Source organism: Mesitornis unicolor, unplaced genomic scaffold (genome assembly GCF_000695765.1).
Source record: "Mesitornis unicolor isolate BGI_N332 unplaced genomic scaffold, ASM69576v1 scaffold16629, whole genome shotgun sequence".
Taxonomy (NCBI): domain Eukaryota; kingdom Metazoa; phylum Chordata; class Aves; order Mesitornithiformes; family Mesitornithidae; genus Mesitornis; species Mesitornis unicolor.
In genome coordinates this window covers 48,663-67,918 of record NW_010208122.1, presented here as the reverse complement: position 1 = coordinate 67,918, position 19,256 = coordinate 48,663, and the positions used below count along the sequence as shown (strand labels likewise).

Genomic DNA, 19,256 nt, shown 5'->3' with positions numbered 1-19,256 from the left:
AAGTGGATGGCTTCACACGGAAATCGGTGCGCAAGGCTCAGAGGCAGAAGCGCTCGCAGGGCTCCTCGCAGTTCCGCAGCCAGAGCAGCCAGGTGGAGCTCTCGCCGCTGCCCCAGCTCAAAGGTACCTGTCTGTCGTCCTTCTCCCTCCCCACCCTGCACCCCTCAGCCCTCCGGCTACAGGTGCCGGTGCCCTCGGCCGCCCAGGGCTGCCTCTGCTGACACCGCTTTGCCTGCCCCGCGTTGCCCTGTCGCCGCCTGTCCTGGCTTGCCCCCTTCCTCCGCACCCTCTGCCCTTTAGCCGTGTCCTTCTCTGCTCCCGGTCCTTTCCAGGTAGGGACCTCGCAGGAGTAATTCAGTGTGCGGCTGGGCTCGCTTCCTCGGCTCATATAAGCAAGTGTCGTGCAGGTCGGTTCTCGCTTACTGCCCTGGGGACTAACTCTATTAACTACTCCATTACCCCTCTTTTGGGTAATTTAGGAGTAAGTGTTGGGAGGGCAGGTGTGGAAAATGTAGACGGTAGGTTGAGTTTAGGAGTGCAGGGAATTGAGCACTAAAATCTAGGAGCGAGTGGTGGCTCCTCCCACGGGGGGATTTTGCAAAGAGGAACTCTGTGCCTGTGGCATAACATTCTGAGTTATCGGAGTTTGCGTTTGGCTTATTGGTTCCTTTCCATCACTTTTGGACAGGATTTGAATGACGTTTTGCCTGTCTTATTTTAATGATCAGGAGTTGCCTCAGAGACTTTCACTTGCATAGTGCTGCACACAAATGCTTACAAGGGATTAAAATTATAGATGCTGGCATTGCTGACATTAAACTAGGTAGTGAAGGTTTTATCTTCTGTACTGGAGCTAAAACCTCAAAAAAAGACTCAGTTCATTAGATTAAAAAAATGAAATGAAAGTTAATTGCAACCTTCTGCACCTTTGGACATCAAAATCAAATTTTGTGCATTTCTTCTGTTAAAAGTTGTGAAAGTAGTTATTAGGCAGAAAACATAAACTTGTTATTGAAGTATTTGACCTGGTCGTGAAAAATAAGGGCGAGATATTACCTTAACATGACCCAGCATATTAATTTTACATTCACTAGTATTAAAGTCTTAAGGTTTTTGAAGCTGCATCATACTGTGGTGGGAAGAATCTCTGATAATTTACAGCATATATCCAAAATCTGAATGAAATACAGCAAACTTAAAATATTCCTAGATATTAAGTAATTTTTTTCTCTTTGATTTTTTTGGTCTTTTACAGTGATTTCTGTAGTGTTTTAAGACAGTTTGTTTTTCCTACTCTTGAGTGGCAGATGTACATGAACCAGTAAACTGGCTGTTAACAAAAATGTTATTAAATGTAAATAAGCTTGAGCAGGAGAGTAACAAGGGCAGGGTTTTTGTTTTCTTTTGTTTTTAGCATATTGTCGCAGGTTTGGGTGTTACTTTTAACAACAGCAAGGATTTCTTGCGGCTTGTTTTGGGCTTGCTTTTCTCTGTGAAGTTGTGTCCTGTCTTGGTACACTTGTTTGATTTGAGGGATTTATAACTGGAATAGTTTGTTTGAAATCAAGATTCAGTTTCTGCTAGTCACATGCTGTTTAGACAGTATATTTTCCTCAGAAATAATTTTTATAAAACCACATTTTTGAAACCTTGTAAAAGCACATAGTCAATATTGCGCATAGGCCGCAGACTTCAGAAAGTTTGAGACCTGATCCAGCAAACAGTTAAACATACATACTTTATGCAGGGAGCAATTCCAGCTTAAATCAGCAGAATGTCCAAGTTTACATTCTTTGCTGAGCTGGGACTTTTAATATTAAATTTTTAACTCTGTGTGATTAAATCTTAGTTTTGTGAGTGAAGTTTCACATCTTTTTACTTAAAACACAGAGAAATTTTGCATGGCATCAGCAGCTCCGATGTTCAGAAATTCGAGGCCATAAACTATCGGAGGAATTTCTTCAGTTATGCAGAGTTTTATAGTAGTTTGAATTGCTTTAAATTCTTAAAGGAAAATTACATTTGTCTTTATGCTTACGATTTTAAATTTAAAGACTTGCCCTCTAAGCCTGCTTTAGAACATAAGTTGTAGACATAATATAGTTTTGTGTTATGGTATCACTAGCCAGTTAGCAGAAAGTTAGGCAGCACTCTAATGTGTGTTTTCTCCCTTGGGTTTGTGATGTTAGATTTGTCCTTAATGTAGTTATGGACATAAGATGATTTCTCTCCATCTGCTTGATGCTCTCTCTTGAACCTCCCCTGCCCCCCAGACCAAAAAAAAAAAGCTTTTAGAAAGTGTTTGCTCACTCTGCAAATGTATCATTTTGTAAAACTTCTTGTTCCAGTCACATATGGCTTGGGCAGATGAAGCTTTGCTTTATTCTTTAAAGCCAATATGGAACTCAGTGATAGTTGTGATGCTGCCAGTGTACTGTCATCGGCAGAGTAGTAGCCAGCATTCCCAGGGAGGGGCTGAAAAGGGAGCGTACAGTCATTATACTGATGCCTAAGGGTGCTCAGTGTACACTTATGAAATTAGATTAAGACTTTTTGCTTTTCCAGATACCTTCAAATAAACAGTTAAGTCTGGGGTGTGTTTGAAGCCTGTATTTGGAGAAAAGTAGCATTTCGTAGATGAAAAAGCAGTTTGGTATTATGCTGCTGTAAAATATTTCATCTTGTTTGTAGTTATTGTCTTGTTTCATCACTTTTAGGAAAAAATATTCTAAAATAAGTATCAGCAGTATTCTAAAACTACACAATAGGTTTCTCAGACTGGCCTAAGGTACTTGCATCTGTTTTACTGGAAGGAGAGATGCTCTAGAAGAAAAATAAAAATTATCCTTTATTTTCTTTAAGAAGTACCTTCTTGGGTAGATAGTGTTGTGGGCTTTTTTCCTCTTATCTAGGGACTGTTATTTGTTTGCCACTGAAAGAGATCAGATTGTGTAATGTACTTTCATAGTCGTGTTGTTTAAAAGCCTGTAGACAGATAATCTTAAAAGTACATATTTCTGGAGTTAATTGTACTGCTGCTGTGTATTGCCAAAATTCCTTAATTTGGCTGCACATTGTATCACTGCTAGGAGAAGAAATATATCTGTAACTAGTAGGTAGCAGTCCCAAATAGTAAATATTCTTCCTTTTGGAGGTTTTGTTGGGGGAAGTGAGATGGAGAGAAAGGGCAGCAAGATTATGTGTTGTCTTTAATATTCAGCTTATTTTTGTGTATGATATCATCTAGAAATTTTAGATAAAAGCTCAGCAAAACCTGACTGTTGTCAGGACACAAAATAAATTAGTAATATGCTCTTCAGTTAACTTAGCAGGTTTCCTATGTTATTTTTATGTCTGTTATTCAAGAGTGTCCATTTTACTGTATTATTTAGAAGCTGAATAAGAAATACTGAAGGCCTAGTGACTGTATTTAAAAAGAAAAAAAGCTTGTCTGTTAGAAGTTGGTTACTTTTTTACCCATCTCCTTTTCATTTTGTTACTTTATAGTCTACATAATACAAATCCTTTGAAAAAATTCTGCAGCCAAAATAATGTGCTGGTTAACAGCAGGATTTTATCACTTTGTGGACAATTCTGAGTGTTGAGTTTAAAGAAATCTCACAAAGGAAGTGTTATTTTTAACATCTTAAGAAGTGGTAATTTTGTCTTGATAGCAAGTAGTTTTAAAAGACTGTAATAGAACGTGCAATTACCTTCGTTTTTGTTGGGAAAAAAACCCCCAAACAACCAATTTGACCTTGGAATCTATCTGACTCATTACAGTAAAAGCATACTTGTTTCTGTCACTTTTGGTTGAAGAAGCATGTAAAAAATAAATGCGGAAAATGGCAGATAGAAGACATTCAACTTGTTGCTTTGATTTAGTGCAGTTAATAGGGCCTGTGTAATAGTCTGTTTTCTAAAGCGAATATACCTTTTTTTTCCCTCCCTGTGTGCCAAACATGTCAAGTGCAGCTGGATTGAATAAACACTTCCTGATGCCTTTCTGTGGTCTTCTCAATAGTGAATATCCATTTGGGAAGATGCATATCACTGCAGACTTATTTCCTTTATCATGCTTAGAGGAAAAAATATATGAAAAGAAATTTTTAGTCTTCATTTCCAAATTAAACAGTCTTCCCACAGAGACAACTTTGGCCCTTACAGCAGAAGAACTGGAAAGTGGCCCAAAAATCTTTCAACCATAGAGTGACAATGGTTATAATGATCTCTGTGGGGCTGAGAGTTATGGTGGTGAAGTATACCAGAATAAGACGTTTTTAAGAAGGCCTTCCAGTGTGCAGTTTAAACATTCAAATATGGGGTCTAAAATAGGTATTCATAATTGTAATTTATTTACTTAAACCTTTGAGAGAGAGCTTGGGTTTGACTGAAAACCAGGTGCTGTCTTCAAGTTCAGCTTTTGTGGAAAGATGACAGGAAGGCCTATTAAACTTGCTTATGGGTAGAATTTTAACGTTATTAAATCTGTCACGGTCAGTTCAAACCTTAAACTTTTTAATATTTTGAGTCATACAGTACGTGCTTCAGAGTGATGAAGTGGAGTTAGAAACAGCTGAGAAGAATTATCTTCTCATTAAGTTGCTTTTACTCCCCAAAACAAAATGTCCTTTAAAAAATTTAAATGGTTTACTTTTACTACAGACTTAATAAGTAATTGTAAGTGAAACGACAGTTTTCTGTCTCAGATTTGGACTTTTTAATATCCCTTATGATTCATTGCTATTTCCTTTTGTGTAGTCCCATATCCTCTACATTTTGTATTCAACATCCCTTGCAACTTCAGTCTTCTTGAGTGAGTTTTTCCCAGAAGAGAGACAATCTTTACTTCAGATGAAGAATGAGGATGTTCTGTGCGGAATTTAGGTTAAACTCGTGTGTAATCTCAGCAGGATGTACTATAAAGTAGTCACAACTTCTGTTTAGTCAATTTACGATCTGGAGAAATAGAGAACCTATAATAGCTAAAAAAAAATAACAATTTTTTAATATTCTAATATAGTTCCATGAAAAATTGAGTCTTTAATGTTCTTTTTTTCTATATTAAGGAACTGTTCCTAGTTTATGGAGTGGAACATACAGTCTTTAATTCCTAACAAATTGACCTTTTTATCCTTAGACTTGAATTTTTGGTCTTAGAATATACTTCCATCAAGAGCAGCTCCTAAATATAGAGCCTATTGACAGTCTTCACATGAACTTTTCTATTTAAATCTTTCACATCTTCTGTGTGCCAGCCTGGTATTAGATTTCTTTTTCCATATTTGTTGCTTTCTAGTTTAGTCAGATATTAGTTTTGCAGGTGCTGAATTTAAAGTTATTTGCTGTAGGAAATACAAATGGAATTACCTACTGTTCCAGGCTATCGGATCAAAAGAAGATTACTTCAATCTACAGATTTTTAAATTCTTTCTTTTTTAAATTATCTACCTATCTTGAAATCATTCAGTCCTTTTGAAAAGGTGTCATATCAACAATTCTGGACAGATTAATATTCTGTTTAAGCATAGAAGGGATATATGTTGTGTTTTTGTAAAAATAAAAAACAACCCCAAAACAAACAAAAAACCACAAAAAAACCAAACCAAACAAACAAAAAACCAAACCAACAACGACAACAACAAAACCCACTTGCATTGGAAAGGATATAAAATCCAGCTTCTATGCCAATGTGGTCCTGACTCCTGTTTTAATCTAGCAGGTTAAAATGTATTTAAACTCTCATAACAGTGTGTAGATTTTGAAGGCTGGAACCGCAGTTGAACTAGATGAATAGGTAGTAAATAATGTCTGTTTTATAAGACTCCCTTGGCAAAATGCTCTACTAGAAACTGGACTGGCAGTGACAGCTTCTTTTTAAACGTCTGAATCATTGATTTTTATCAGAGAGTCTCTGGGCTAGTTTCTGTGAAGTTTTGCTTAGTCCATGGGCAATGAAGTACGTTGTCTACAAGATGTGTATTTCATAGTGTACTTTTGACTTAAAGGCATAGCTTACCATAGGTAAGATTCCTACAGTTTTCCTTCAGGTCCTTATTGTCAGCTTCTTGCAGCAGTGCTGAACTGTTCAGACCAAAGTTTTCCATGCCAAGTATGGACAGTTTTATTTGGAGCTGTTCCTCAGACTAATTTTCTTCGTTTCAGCAGAAACAGTTCAAACTGCTTCTAAGACAAGAGGAAAAAGAAATTGTGTAGTGTCAATATTAAAAGAAAAAAAGAACTGTCTTGAGGTTTAAAGTTTGTTGCACTTTGGAGCACATAGTTCTTAACAAAAATGGATCTCACTTGGTCCAAATTCTAAATGTGCTCAGTAGCAAGACTGATGACTGAGTATCTACTGTGCTACTCTGTAGAGACTCCAGTATCTACTATGCTGCTCTCATCTGCTATGCCCTGTGAGGCTGCTATGCATGGCTTTTCTTTGGTTTTCTTGTCTGTAGTGCTGTTAAGCATGGCAACTAAGTATAAGCAAAACTTGTAATGTAATTTTTTTACAAGCGAGAGCCCAGAAATTACAGGTGAGGGGATAGTATGGAAGTGGGGGGCTGATGAGAGAAGCTTAAGTGGGAAAAGAGGGCAGAAGCTCAGTCCTCTCTGGTAACTGCACTAAGCTCAATATTTATGGTCTCAACACTCCTGTTGACTGTGAAACTTTCTGGAAATATTTTTTGTTCATAGTTTTTCATTTTAACCATGGTTTTTGGACTTCCCGTGATCTTCCTGAAGTTTCATGGGCTTAGGGCTTTTGTTCTGTACATCAGAATTTGACTGCAGAGGAGTTGGTTTGTCAGGTGAGAGTCTTTACTTGAGAATTGAAAAATAAGTAGAATGTAACTGCAGCGACCGTGATGAGAGCATGAAATTCACTTTCAGTTGTAGTATGGCTTCTGGCTACTACATGCAGGATACTAGGCCTTAGTATTTTAAGGATATGGACACTATGAAAAGAGAGAGCAGTCTGACCAGAATTGTAGATGACCTGTAGCCTGCTAAAGTAGTAGCATGTGTTGCTGCTCTGAATATGGTGAAGAGAAAAGACTATAGATTTTAAAAAATAATTTTAAAAAAATGGTGCTGTTGTGTTGCCTGGCTACCACTGGGAAAAGATTTCTATCTCATTCTAATCTCAATTTTCCTCTCTTTGCCGTTGTCTCTCATTATTTTACCAAGCAAAGCTTTGGTGAAATTGATAGTTTTTGTCAGCTTCATTGATATGATAGGGTTCTGAAGAGAAATATGAATTTTGCTGTGGAGCTGGGAGGTCAAAGTGCAAGTAACAACAAAAATTATATTTGCGTGTGTATATCTAAAAATAGTGCTGCGAGAGGAAGATGTTCTAACTCTATTAAGTGGTTTTTAAACCCTTGAGAATTAAAGGTGTTAAAGCTAGTCCCTAACATAACAGGAAAACTTTCAATAATTTTTACAAGTTTGTTTTTTCAAATTACTCATTAAAAGTTTACATCTGAGACATCACATGCTTGGAGAGTTGACAAGTGGTGGATAACAGAGGTGAAAGCAACGTGGTAGATTTTCTCAGAAGAGCTGAAAGTGGAGGTGGGATGAGTGAGTTTAGGGAAGGACAGTACAGCACGGGCGAGGAAGGCTGGTCTGAAGAGCAGGAATAAAGTCACAGCAATTTGTCTGAAAATGTAGGGAGAAACAGCTTTATTTCTGCTGTTGCTGCATTTGAGAATTAGCAGGGTGCATCACTGCAGAAACAAGTGAACTTTTAGAAGTGATTGAATAGATTACTTTGTTTCTGTAAATGGTTGGGCCTTTAAAAAAAAAAAGACGTTTATTAGTAGAATTCTGTGGGAAAGTATAGGGGAATTAAATGGGTTTGGGGGAGTGGGGAAGTCCAATTTAGTGTAATTGGGTAAAGCTTTTGAAAACTGTACGATGTTTTCAATTAAAAATTCTATGTTTACTTAAAATATGGCATATGTGCCGTAGACTGAAGTCTTAAACAGCGTAAATTTTGGTTCCACATGTATGTAATAGCGAATTATGAGAGCTGGACTTCAGTTTTGAATTATATATGTGAAATAAATTTGTGTATTTCAGCTTTGTTGAATTCTGTAGGAAAATGGTCATTATCGTTTTGAGATGGAACATTAAGGTACAAATGTCAGAGCCCTAGAGAGACAAATGCTGGGTCTCACAGTACAGTTAGGAAGGATAAGGTTTGATAATTTATATTTCTCTGTATTTTCCCTTAAAAGTAGGAAGCAGCAGCAAAATAAACTCAGTATATCAGAATGGTGTAGATTGAGTTTAAAAATAGCCAAGGGATTTTGCCAAATAGGAATATACTTAGATGTAGGATCCCTCGTTATTGAACACTCAATGTTTACGGTGTTTGATAGAAAGAATGTAACTGTTAGAATATGGTTAACAGTGATGAAAAAGGTAGCTCAACCTTTTATTGATGAGGCTAAATGTTTACTTTAAGTGAAGTGGGTAGAGAAATCCTGCAAATGCGCAAGTATTCATCTGTTCAGGATGAATATCTAGCTTATTCCCATTGCAGTCCATGGGAGTTAGATCACTGAATGCAGCAGAACCAGGATTTTGCCTGTGTTTCTGGCCTAATTTAATCTTAGTTCTTCCTACTGTAACACATCATTATAAAGTACCTCCTTGTCTTATTTGTCTGAGAAAACTGAAAATTAAGAAACAACTGGTTTAGCCAATTTGTAAAGGATATATTTATCTGAGGAATGAATCCAATACCTGTAACCTCTACCTGGATTTACACAAGGATTCAAGGGAGAAGGGGATTTTTCCTTGGCTTTGGAAAAGCTAGATTGCATGCTTCCTCTGGCACAGATTTCCTATTAAGTTACTTTCCTGTGCATCCCCTTCACACATCTAAAATAGCTAAGTGCTAAATTAACTGCAAAGTGTGTTTCTGTACTTCTGTGAAGTAATGTTTATCAGCTACCTCTTGGTTTCAATTCAAACAAGGTATTTTTATGATGTGCTCAGTACTGATTTTGCCATGTGAAAATGACACGAGTGTTTCTTCAGTTTCTGGGAAAATAAAAACAAACTTGATTTGTAATGTTGACTTGCGTTTTCTAGTGGGATGTCAAATAAGCAATTTCAGCGTCTTATTTAAAAAATAATTTTATACTTAGAAAAGGTGAGAAAATTATTGGGGAAGAATACAAGTTAATAGATTTTTTAAAAAAAATAATAGCCCACACCAGATCTCCTTATGACATACTTCATTTATCAATGCTTACTAGCTATAAAATACCATAATTTCAGTCAGGCAGGAGTTTTTCAGTTGACTTAACAAAAAGGGAACTCAAATAGTAAGTTTCTGTCCTTTCAAACTTACAATGTGAAAATCAATTTGGTTTGGTCTTCTGGTCAAGCAAAGTATTTATGTTCCCAAGAATAGCGAATGTTTTCAGTACAGTACTGTATAATGGGTATTGAGCTTAAGCTTTTGCTGAGTCTGTGTGACATACAACTTTGTCACCTGCTTTTCAGCTGTCTTTATCCCATGGTAATGTACATGCAGAACACTACAGCTGTTGGGGGGCTAAAACAGGGAGCAGAGCAGTTCAGATTAATCTGCTTTTAATTCTTAGGATAGATGTGAAGCAGTTCCTTAGTCTACCTTGTCACCACCTGAAGGGTTGCTTCAAAATAGTGTGAAAATCCAAAATTGTATTGAGCCCTTATGCTTCAATAAATAAATATAAATAAATAAGGGCAAAATCCTTTTGTTTGGGGAATGGGAATTATCAGTTCATGTGTTAGGAACAAGCAGCACCATACTGATGGTCCCTTTTTGATCTGGCAGTCTCAGCAGCTTGGCCTGTAGGCTCTCTCCCTTTCTGTAGCGTCCCTTGGTTCTTGCTGGTGGTTCATTTTCCTGGCACACGAGTGAGTTGCCAGAGTAACAAGTTGTTGTGTGCCAGCCTCATCTCCGTGGGTGCTTTCAGCTTTTGGCTAATACAATGTAACCTGAGTTAGACTTTAAAGAGAGGACCTGGTTATATACTGGTGCTTTACCTTGACCTTTATTTGCCCTCTTCTTAGGAGAGCTTCTTGAAATCCTGTGTGTTTTACCATAACATAAACCTTCGTTGCATTTCACTGTAAGAAAAGCTATTTAGGAGTTGTATTTTCTGTTTTGGGAAAGCAGTTTTAATTTTTTGGGCCTTTATATCAACCTCTGTAATTTTAAGTTAAAGGTTGCTATCTATCCCATGTTCACATCTTCAGAGAAACAATTTCCCATTCCAGAAACAAATTTCCTCTCTTTCCCAGCTTAATGACCTGGCTGTGCATGGTAATTCTGTGATAGGATTTATCACCCTTAAATTTAGCACTATCTTCCTTAAAAAGGCAGGGTTCCCATTTTCAGTTATTTTAAGATCACTATTACTTAATAATCATGAGCTATTACACCTTCATCAAGCCAGTGAAGCTGTTATTTTGGCTAATGTCTTGCATGCAAGAGAAAATGCTAAACTCTTAGAGCCTCTGGTTATATTCAAGATAGGTCCATCCTGGTGTATGATGAGTCATTAAAACTGATGGTTTTTAGAAGAAGACAGCAAATACAGTAGCAGCATGTGCCAAAAACATGACATGCATTGAGGAAACATAATAATTGGCTTACTGGTAGAAGAAAGCTTGTCTCGAGTACAAGAGGAGTAGTGTAATTGGTTTTTGAAAACATTCACTTTTTACACAACTGAAGTGTAACTTCTCTGCTTTTTGTAATAAATATAGTACCACTCTGAACAAAACTTGCTTATGGTTAACCATGCACCAATTGTTCAGCTTCTCAGTATTTCTAAAAGCAGCATTAATTCGACTGTGTCATGTCATCGGACAAGGTTTATTTTTTGTTTTTCTTTTTTTTTGCTGTTGCATGGAGCTGAATTTCAGTTAGATTCTGGACTGGTGGTGTACTCTCGAGGAAACATTTGTATTGTTCAAGTTGTCCATTTTTGTTAAGGATAACTTCAGGATGTTTTATGTTCCTGTTCCAGTGGTTGGTATGTTTGGTGACTTGTTTGTTTAAGGAATCAGTGGTGCTTTAATTCTTCTTTTTGAGAAAGTATGGTATAAATGAGGTGAATTGTGGCAGACCTGGTTACTAGAGACTTATTGCTTAACTTTTTGAGAACCAACAGAAGAATTTCTACTACTTTCTGCATCTGACTGCATGTTGTCTTCTGTAATTAGTCAGTAGGAAATAGGGCTATTAATATGAAAGCACTTCAGCAGGGTCCTTTCTTACCGTCTGAAGTGTCTTGCTTGACTCAGATCTTAACTAAAATCAAGGGATTTAATGTGGTAGTAGCTGGAGTCTCTTAACTATGAGATTATAGACAGCTTGGAAGATGGTTGAAGCAATCTAGATAAGACACTTGTGGTTTACCATCACTGCAAGGAGTTGTGTCACAGAATTTGTGTTCCAGGTTTTCTGAACTGATTTTTTTTAAGGTCAGCTGCTGGCCACATGGAGTGGCAGATAAGACTACCTGAACAAACAGTTCTGTTCTTGGATGCAAGATAGCTTTTCAGGAGTACTTTTAGTAAACAACTTTAAAATTATGTATAGACTAGGTTTTGTCACTAACTGCATAAACCACAATGCTGTGTGTGAATAAAATCATTGGTTGTTAATCCTCATCTAGTTTTACTTTTGTGTGATTGCTTCTTTTGTTTTGCTTTTTAATTTTTTTCTTTTTCTTCCTCAGCATATATTAATCTTAAATCCCAAATACTCTAATGTACAAAATGTCTGATTTCTTAGCTATTTAGAAATAAAATGGTGATTTACTTGGATGGTGGTATGATTTTTAGCAGGTTGGTTTTGGCAGTTATAATTTGACTTTGCACAACTGGTTGAAGAAGGGTGTATATTAACTTGGATGAAAGATGTGCTATAGGGACAGTTGAGCAAGCAGGGTGTCACAGTGTATATTTGAAGTATCGTTCGTGTGGGTCTCCTAGTGCAAGTCCTGCCTGACAACCCTCTGCAGAAGTGTTACCTAGAAGTGGCAGGACAGCAGAAGCTCAGCTCATTCTCTGGGTTGCTCCTTTGCAGTCCTTTTGGTTTCTGAAATGAAGAAGTTAAATGTTAGTGTGAGCACATGGGTCCTAGACAGGGTTAACCAATGTGATTTCTGTACCTTTGATTCTGTGCCAAGTCTTTGTTTTGGTTATATCCCATATGTAGTATTAATTTCCTTGTAGCATAATGTTTGAGAATACCATTCTACTTTGTTGTCTTCCAAACCTTCTTCTCTAGTGAAGACGTGTACTACTGTATAGGGAGCTGGTTAACTTTTAAGATATATAATGTTGTTCTGTCTGACTCCCTTATCTGACCTGGAAAATCAGAGCTCTGTTTACTCAAAACACACAGAGGACCTTACACAGCACCTTCGGAGTTCCAGCAACAGCTGTAAACTTTGGGGTAATTTGAAAATACATGCAGTTGAAGTCTGAATGGAGGGGCAAGGGGTAGACTTACAATCCTAGTCTGTTAAGAAATAGTACTTATTCCTTAGGATGGCAAAGTTTTTTCTGTGGGGGAAACATGAAAATACCAATGACAAGATTCCTTGGATACTTAAAGTGCTGCATGAGTGCTCATCTGAGTAGCCCCACCAGTTTCAGTTGGGCTGTTGAGCTACTAAAAGTTGGAATTGTGGGAATTTCTTTTATGGGTGTTACTGGAGAATGTTACAGACTACCAGTATAGCCAAGTATACTTCGAGATTTTGTACAGAGGCTATGTTTTCCCATTAAAAGGAGCTTAAAGCAATTAAGAAAAAAAACACCCAAAAAAACAACCAACAAAAAACACCTCCCCAAAAAAACCCCACAACAAAAGCAACCAAACAAACCCAAAATGTATTATCCAAAAAAGTAATTAACTTACCTGAACAGTCGTACCTACACATCTTGTACCTCTGTAGTTGGATGATGTGGTTCCAAAGGAGATGGTGAACTGACTTAACAGCTCACTGCAGCTGAAGGGAGTTTCTGCTCCCATCGCTCATCTTGTGCCAGAGCTGATGCAGCACATCAGGCTCCTCCAGAAGCCATTTAACCCTGCTAATAGGGCCATGTTATTGAGTTAGAGCAGCTCACAGATGAGTCTGACAAGTTCCAGAGCCAGTGTTGAAGGATAGACTGAGAGGAGAGGAGGGAAAGGGAGGAGTAAATGTCAAGGGGGTAGCAGGAAGAGAGATCTCCCTCCTTTTCATGATCAGCCAACTATTTTGCTGCCTGCCAAGCTGCAGATGTAGGCTTCTGAGAACCTGGAAACATATTCTCTGTCCCCTGTGGTAACATCAATTGCATAAAAACTCCCATTTCTTAACAGTGCTTTACCATGCCTATAACATAAACACTGACACCCAGATGCTATGAGAGATCACAATAATAATGCACACAAGAAGACCCTAGGACAAAAATAAATACTAAATTTATGTTGAACAGGGCTCCTTGTGCTTGATTTATGTAGGCTAGGGCAGAGTTTACCAGGCTAAACCCTCTCCAGACTAACAGTATCTCTGAAATGAGCAGGCTGTACAACAGTGTTGATAATTTACTGATGTGACGAAGTACATAAAGCGAGCAAAACCGAACAGTTGATGTGTTGTAGTACATGTGCTCCTCTCTCCATGTTGTTGTTAGGGCTTCATTGAGCCCTGGCAGATCCCTCCCTCATGGAGTACAGCTGCGTAGCACAGCAAATGTAACCAGACAACAGAGACTAAATGCTGAACTTCACCCTGTGAAATGCCATAACTGTGGCACAGGCCTTGTCATGTGTCAATCCTTGTCTGTATTTCTGTTTGTCAGGGTATTACGTGGAAGTGTAGGATTGCCCTCCAAGTTCAATTTACTGTAAAGAGAGATGCAGTATTTTATTCCATAATATCTTTGTCTAAGTGTTTGAAAGAGCTGTATGTGAATTGCTCCAAGAGGCTGTCAGAGGAAAGCTTTGTGGTTGTTTCTCTGGCTCCTGCATTTTCCTGGGGTAACTTTTTCAGGAAGAAGTAGAAATATTTAATTAGAGATATTAAAAAAAACCAACAACAACTATTGGAAACTTGTGGCAAATGCTTGAGAGGGTTTATTTTGTATTAGCAGGGAAAGTACATTTGTTTGTTGTTTGGGTTGTTTTTTTGAACTTCCAATTTGTGTAGCTGAGAGAGGAGTTTTTGTGAACTTTGATCCTGGTTCCTGCTGCTGAAGCAAGGATTTGGTTAGGTTCTCTGGCTTTGTACAGAAAGTCTTGGGTAAACAATTCTGTTGAGAAAAGGGAAGTATCTCACTTTTCCTTCCAGGAGAAAGACCTGTAAACATGTGAGGTAAATGTACTGTTGGAAGAAGTCATTGATGTGGTGGTATTGATCTCTGCAGTTTTTTACTAGTGAGGTAGCTCTGTGGTTGTGAACTTGCTGTCTTGATCTCTATTTTGTCTGGGCCATACCTGAAAAAAATTCATCTTTTAACTCAGTATTCCATGGCTTTGGATTGATGACCTTGTAAGTTTGAAAGTGTTTGATTTAGAGACAAATCTGTACAATCATGCAGTTTTAGTGCTTAATAACTTCTGCTCAGGATGAACTTCCAAGTCAAAGTGTTTGTAACATTTTATCCTTTGGTATTGTCTGTAATGATCAGGTTTTTGTAAACAGTAGAAGTAATCTGAGAATTTCAGAGTTATGAAGTGCAACAATCAAATTGGCTATTCTCATCAGTTACAAACATTTTATCTACCATGGAAATGACCAGAGGCGATGAAAAACCTTAGAGTCATAGTTAAAGTGGATCATAGTTTACATTAATTCTTTTGGTGTTGCATGGAAATTTTTGTCTTCAGGATTTCCTACCATCATACTTGATTAATGATTGACATGCCTTAAATGTCATTATCCCAAGGATCTCAGATCATCCTTTTGAAGAATGTAATGGTGGATTTAAAGAATTCTTTAAATCTTCTGTTGAGCAGCCTCTAGAAAATAAAGTTGAGGCAATTGCAGTTTGATCACCTGAATCAGATGTTGTGTAGACCACTTTCTTGTGGTCTGTGTGGCTTAATGTATGCATCTTGATGCTCTTCTATATGTATTTGAAGAAGAGCAATTGTCTTGAACTGTATAGTGTAAATCTTGATCAATAGTAAATTGAAACTGGTTTAAAAATGATGCCACAGGCTGTTAAACTACTAAAGCTAAAAGTTCTGGTGTTGATGCAATTAGAGTGGCACAGTTTATTTTATTCCTAGAACTGGCATAAACTATTGCATGTGATTTTCTTGTGAGTTGTCTAGCTTCCATTGTGCTGGGATAGTTAAAGATAAAGACAAGGCTTTCAAAAGTGAAAAATGCTATCTGGCAAACATTTTCCCAAATCACTTGGTGGTTCCCATGGTACCTCTCATAACATTGCTGGGATAAATATGCTGTGTGTCAAGCAGGGATTGAGTGCAGGGAGACAGGTAGGGCTGATACAACAGAACTGGCTTTCTTGTTGCCGTATTTATTACCATGGTTGCACATAATTTTCATTTCTTGCAGATATCTTTGTTTTATCATTCCCCTTATAAATACAGAAAATGGATGTATGCATAGAAGAAAATGCTTCCTCTGGTTTTGCTTTAAATAAGAGTAACAAAACAAATTATTGGACAGGTTTTTCATTTGAGAAAACATGTCTAATTGAGATAGATCAAATTGCTAATGAAATGGACTGCTGATGCCTGCCAGGAGAGATACGATCTCTGTTACTCCAATGTCTAACTAAAAGTGGGTTAATGCAGGGATTTCTTTGATATTTTAGGGAAGATGGTAAATGATTTGATTAATTTGAGTTCCTGTTACTTGCTTTTAACCTTGGGTCTGTAGTCTGTTTTAACACCCAACTGTTAGGAGTATTCAGATGCTATCCTCTGGTTTTTGAAACTTCCAGGTCCATTTTGGTTAATGATACTTCATTTTATTGAACATCAACTAAACACACTGTATTAGCTGTGCCTCATTGTTGGGATTTTGTAATGTGGAGTAGAGTTTGTAGTGAGGAGAAGTAAGAGTAGGCTTGACTCCTGTTTGAGTCTGGCTGTCAGCTTGGGGCTAGCATCAAAAACACTGTCCTCCCTGTGTCGGTTCCTTAAATGAGGCTTTTTGGATTTTATCCTCAGCATGTCACTGTTATTGCCTCGTTGCTATGATACAATACTTACTCATGCAATCCGGGGTAGAATATTAGAAGATCTGAGCTGAAATGTTATGTAACTTACAAATGTTTTTACAGCTGATGCTTATTATTTTGCAGAGTGTAACAATTCGTGTCTTTGTAGTTATGAGTGAAATAAGCATCTTGCAAGACTTTTATTTAAAAAAAAAGTTGAAATTGCAGAATTAACATTCAAAAGTATGAATTGTTCTCTATGAGGGAGTAGTAATTGCTAGCTTTTTGAAAAGCTAGCTGAAGTTGTTATGCTCAGTTAATAGGATCATAACTGTCAGATGGGGAAAGGGAATACAATACAATATTCTGGTGTTCGAACTTTCAGAGCAGAGCAAGCAGTTGGGATTACAGTGGAGATGTTTCGGCCCTTTTTAACAATTGCATTTTGCTTATGGAAATGAAAGAACTCAGTCAAATAATTACTGAATATTAAAACCACTGCTGACTGCCGTTCCAGCCACTAAATTGAAGGTGTTTAGGTAAGAAACTTGAGGAACTGGTATTATCAAAGTGTGTTTGAGGTTTTTAAATTTACAGACTTAATTTGAAGTCTGTTTCATTAGGATAACCCTAAAACAATAAAGAGAAGCATAAGATCTTTTTGTGATTTGTTTGAATTTTAAAGTAAGACTTAAGACCAGTACTCAGTTTTACAAGGCAGTTGCCTTTTCCTTGTCTTGATAATCACTTTATGCTGAAGCAGCAGTGCTAGTACCAATACTACAGTGAATGAAAGAAGCTCAGGGATTAGTAGTCTGGCTATAGACAGGTCTTGAAAATTCTTCAGGGGGAGTGCATTCCTTATCTGCAGATAAAATTTGGAATATAAATCTTTCACCAGAACAAGTGAAATCCCAACTGACTGATAGATGAGGTGATGTGATGTTGCTGGAGTGGTTTAGAACCCCAGCAAATAATTAAAAACAAGAATGAAAGGCACATTAAACCACTTTTTTCAGTTAAAACCATGGCTACTTTTGTAATGTTCATGTGACTTTTGAACAGTTAAAATATTGTAAGGATGTATTAAATTTTTGAAGTTTACCGTACTTAATAATCCGTCCTCTTTAGAGCTAATCTGAAATACTAATGGAGGAATTTTGCTTATCAGCTTATAGAGAAACTGCACTCTAAAATGAAAATGCCAAGTCATAGCCAAACATGTTGTCTGAATATGCCAAAAAAGCTGGAAAACTTTACATTACTAAGATTGTAATAAATTGTTTAGACCAAAGCATGAAAATTCAAGATTAATCATTTTGAAGCACTGGAGTTGATTCTTAAGAGAAACATTTATCACATGATGTCGAAAGTATGTGAAGTATTTTGCATTGGGGTAAAAAGACAAGGTTCCTTCATAGCAGATTTTGCAGCTTTTAAGCAGGTTACATAATAAAGGATTAGGGACCAGAACGAGACAAATCGGATGAATGAAAGGTTAGTATGATGCACTGCTGCTGCATATGACTTCTGGTGAGGGAGCGTTGGTGCTTATTAATGTCGATGTATTTCAAATAAAGTTAATTCAGGAGCTTGTTTTCCATAAATATATTCATTGCTGTAATGTTTATTCACTATTTTGTGTATGAAGCACAAGTTATGAATAACAGGTCTTTCATTTGTGCTTAAACAGATGTTTTCCGTTTTGACAATATTGCTTATTAATTTACTGAGTATAAAGTATGCTATTCCCCATTAAAAAAATTGGATACCTTGCAAATTGTAGTTAACAAAATAGATTTAGAAATCGTGAGTTTCCTTCTACTGACCTAAGTGTTGGTTGTTTTTCCTTTTATAGATGCCACCTTCAATGAACAGCAAGATCTTTTTTGTCAGAAGTTACAACAGTGTTGTGTGCTCTTTGACTTCATGGACTCTGTTTCAGACCTGAAAAGCAAAGAAATTAAGAGAGCAACACTGAATGAACTGGTTGAATATGTTTCAACAAATCGTGGAGTGATTGTTGAATCAGCTTATGCTGACATAGTGAAAATGGTAAGGAGAATGCTCTTGTTACATTTTGAATTTTAATAAAATATCTCTTCATTAGAGTCATAAACTGATCATCTGACTCAGAATTGCTATTGAGTACTCTGCTTATGCAACATAATATAATTTGTTAATGATAACTTGGCTTACAAGGTTGCTTAGAAAGGCTTGTAAAAACAAACAAGTTTTGCTTATTAGCTGAAATATGATGCATTCAGGTTAATTACAGTAGATCTACTGTATTGCAGATGCTTGCAGTCTGGGTAAGCTTTGAAGTTCTCATTCAGAAAATGGCAGTATTTTGGTGCTGGCTGTCTTTGTTTATTTAAAAATGGCAGTGGAGTGACAGGCTAAAGTTTTCTGGTCAAGATTCTTGTGGATAGTAGTCTCAACAGAAGGTTTATCAGTGTAAGAAAGCAGCTCTGGTTTGTAAATACTTGATGTGGCTGTTTGTTACTGTTTTGGCCTTGGATTGCTGTGCTAGAGTAGTGTAAGTGGTTTGCTCGAGTTGTAAACCACAGGATGACTTGTACTGTGCCATTTCTACAAATCACTTGTTGAATAAGCAACAGAATATTTGTGGTTGTTATCTGCTGGGTTTCCCAGGTTTTTTAATATGCATTTTTGAGTGCTGCGTGACTGATATGCCTATGGCCTATGTAAAGGGAATGCAACTCAAGGACATTTGACAGTAATCTGAAATATTTTAAAAGTGTTTTTTCTAGAAATTTAAAATGTAAATAGAATGCGTTTTGTACCCCTGCATTTAGACTAATGGTTTTCTAAACTTCAGTTAAGTTTACATAGGCACAGTGGTGACACTAAAAGTAGATATCCGTAACGTAAGCAGACCACTTCAGGCATACAGCCTACAACTTTTGTAGTTTTATATAACAGTGCAAGCTATTTTTTTCTTAAGGTTTTGTTTGGGTTTTGTTTGGTGGTTTTTGTTTCTCTTTTTGTTTCTTTTTCTGTGAGCAGCTGATATGGAAGATCAG

The 19,256-nt window shown here is 37.1% G+C and overlaps 1 protein-coding gene across 1 annotated transcript in view; it reads left to right on the top strand.

Moving 5' to 3' along the window:
• PPP2R5A (protein phosphatase 2, regulatory subunit B', alpha) overlaps positions 1-19,256 on the top strand; it is a 43,730-nt gene continuing 24,474 nt past the window's right edge. The window contains exons 1-2 of the mRNA XM_010192382.1: positions 1-123; positions 18,068-18,264. Coding sequence (XP_010190684.1) covers positions 18,139-18,264 — 126 coding nt within the window. The 5' untranslated portion in view covers positions 1-123; positions 18,068-18,138. The remainder of the gene's footprint in view (positions 124-18,067; positions 18,265-19,256) is intronic.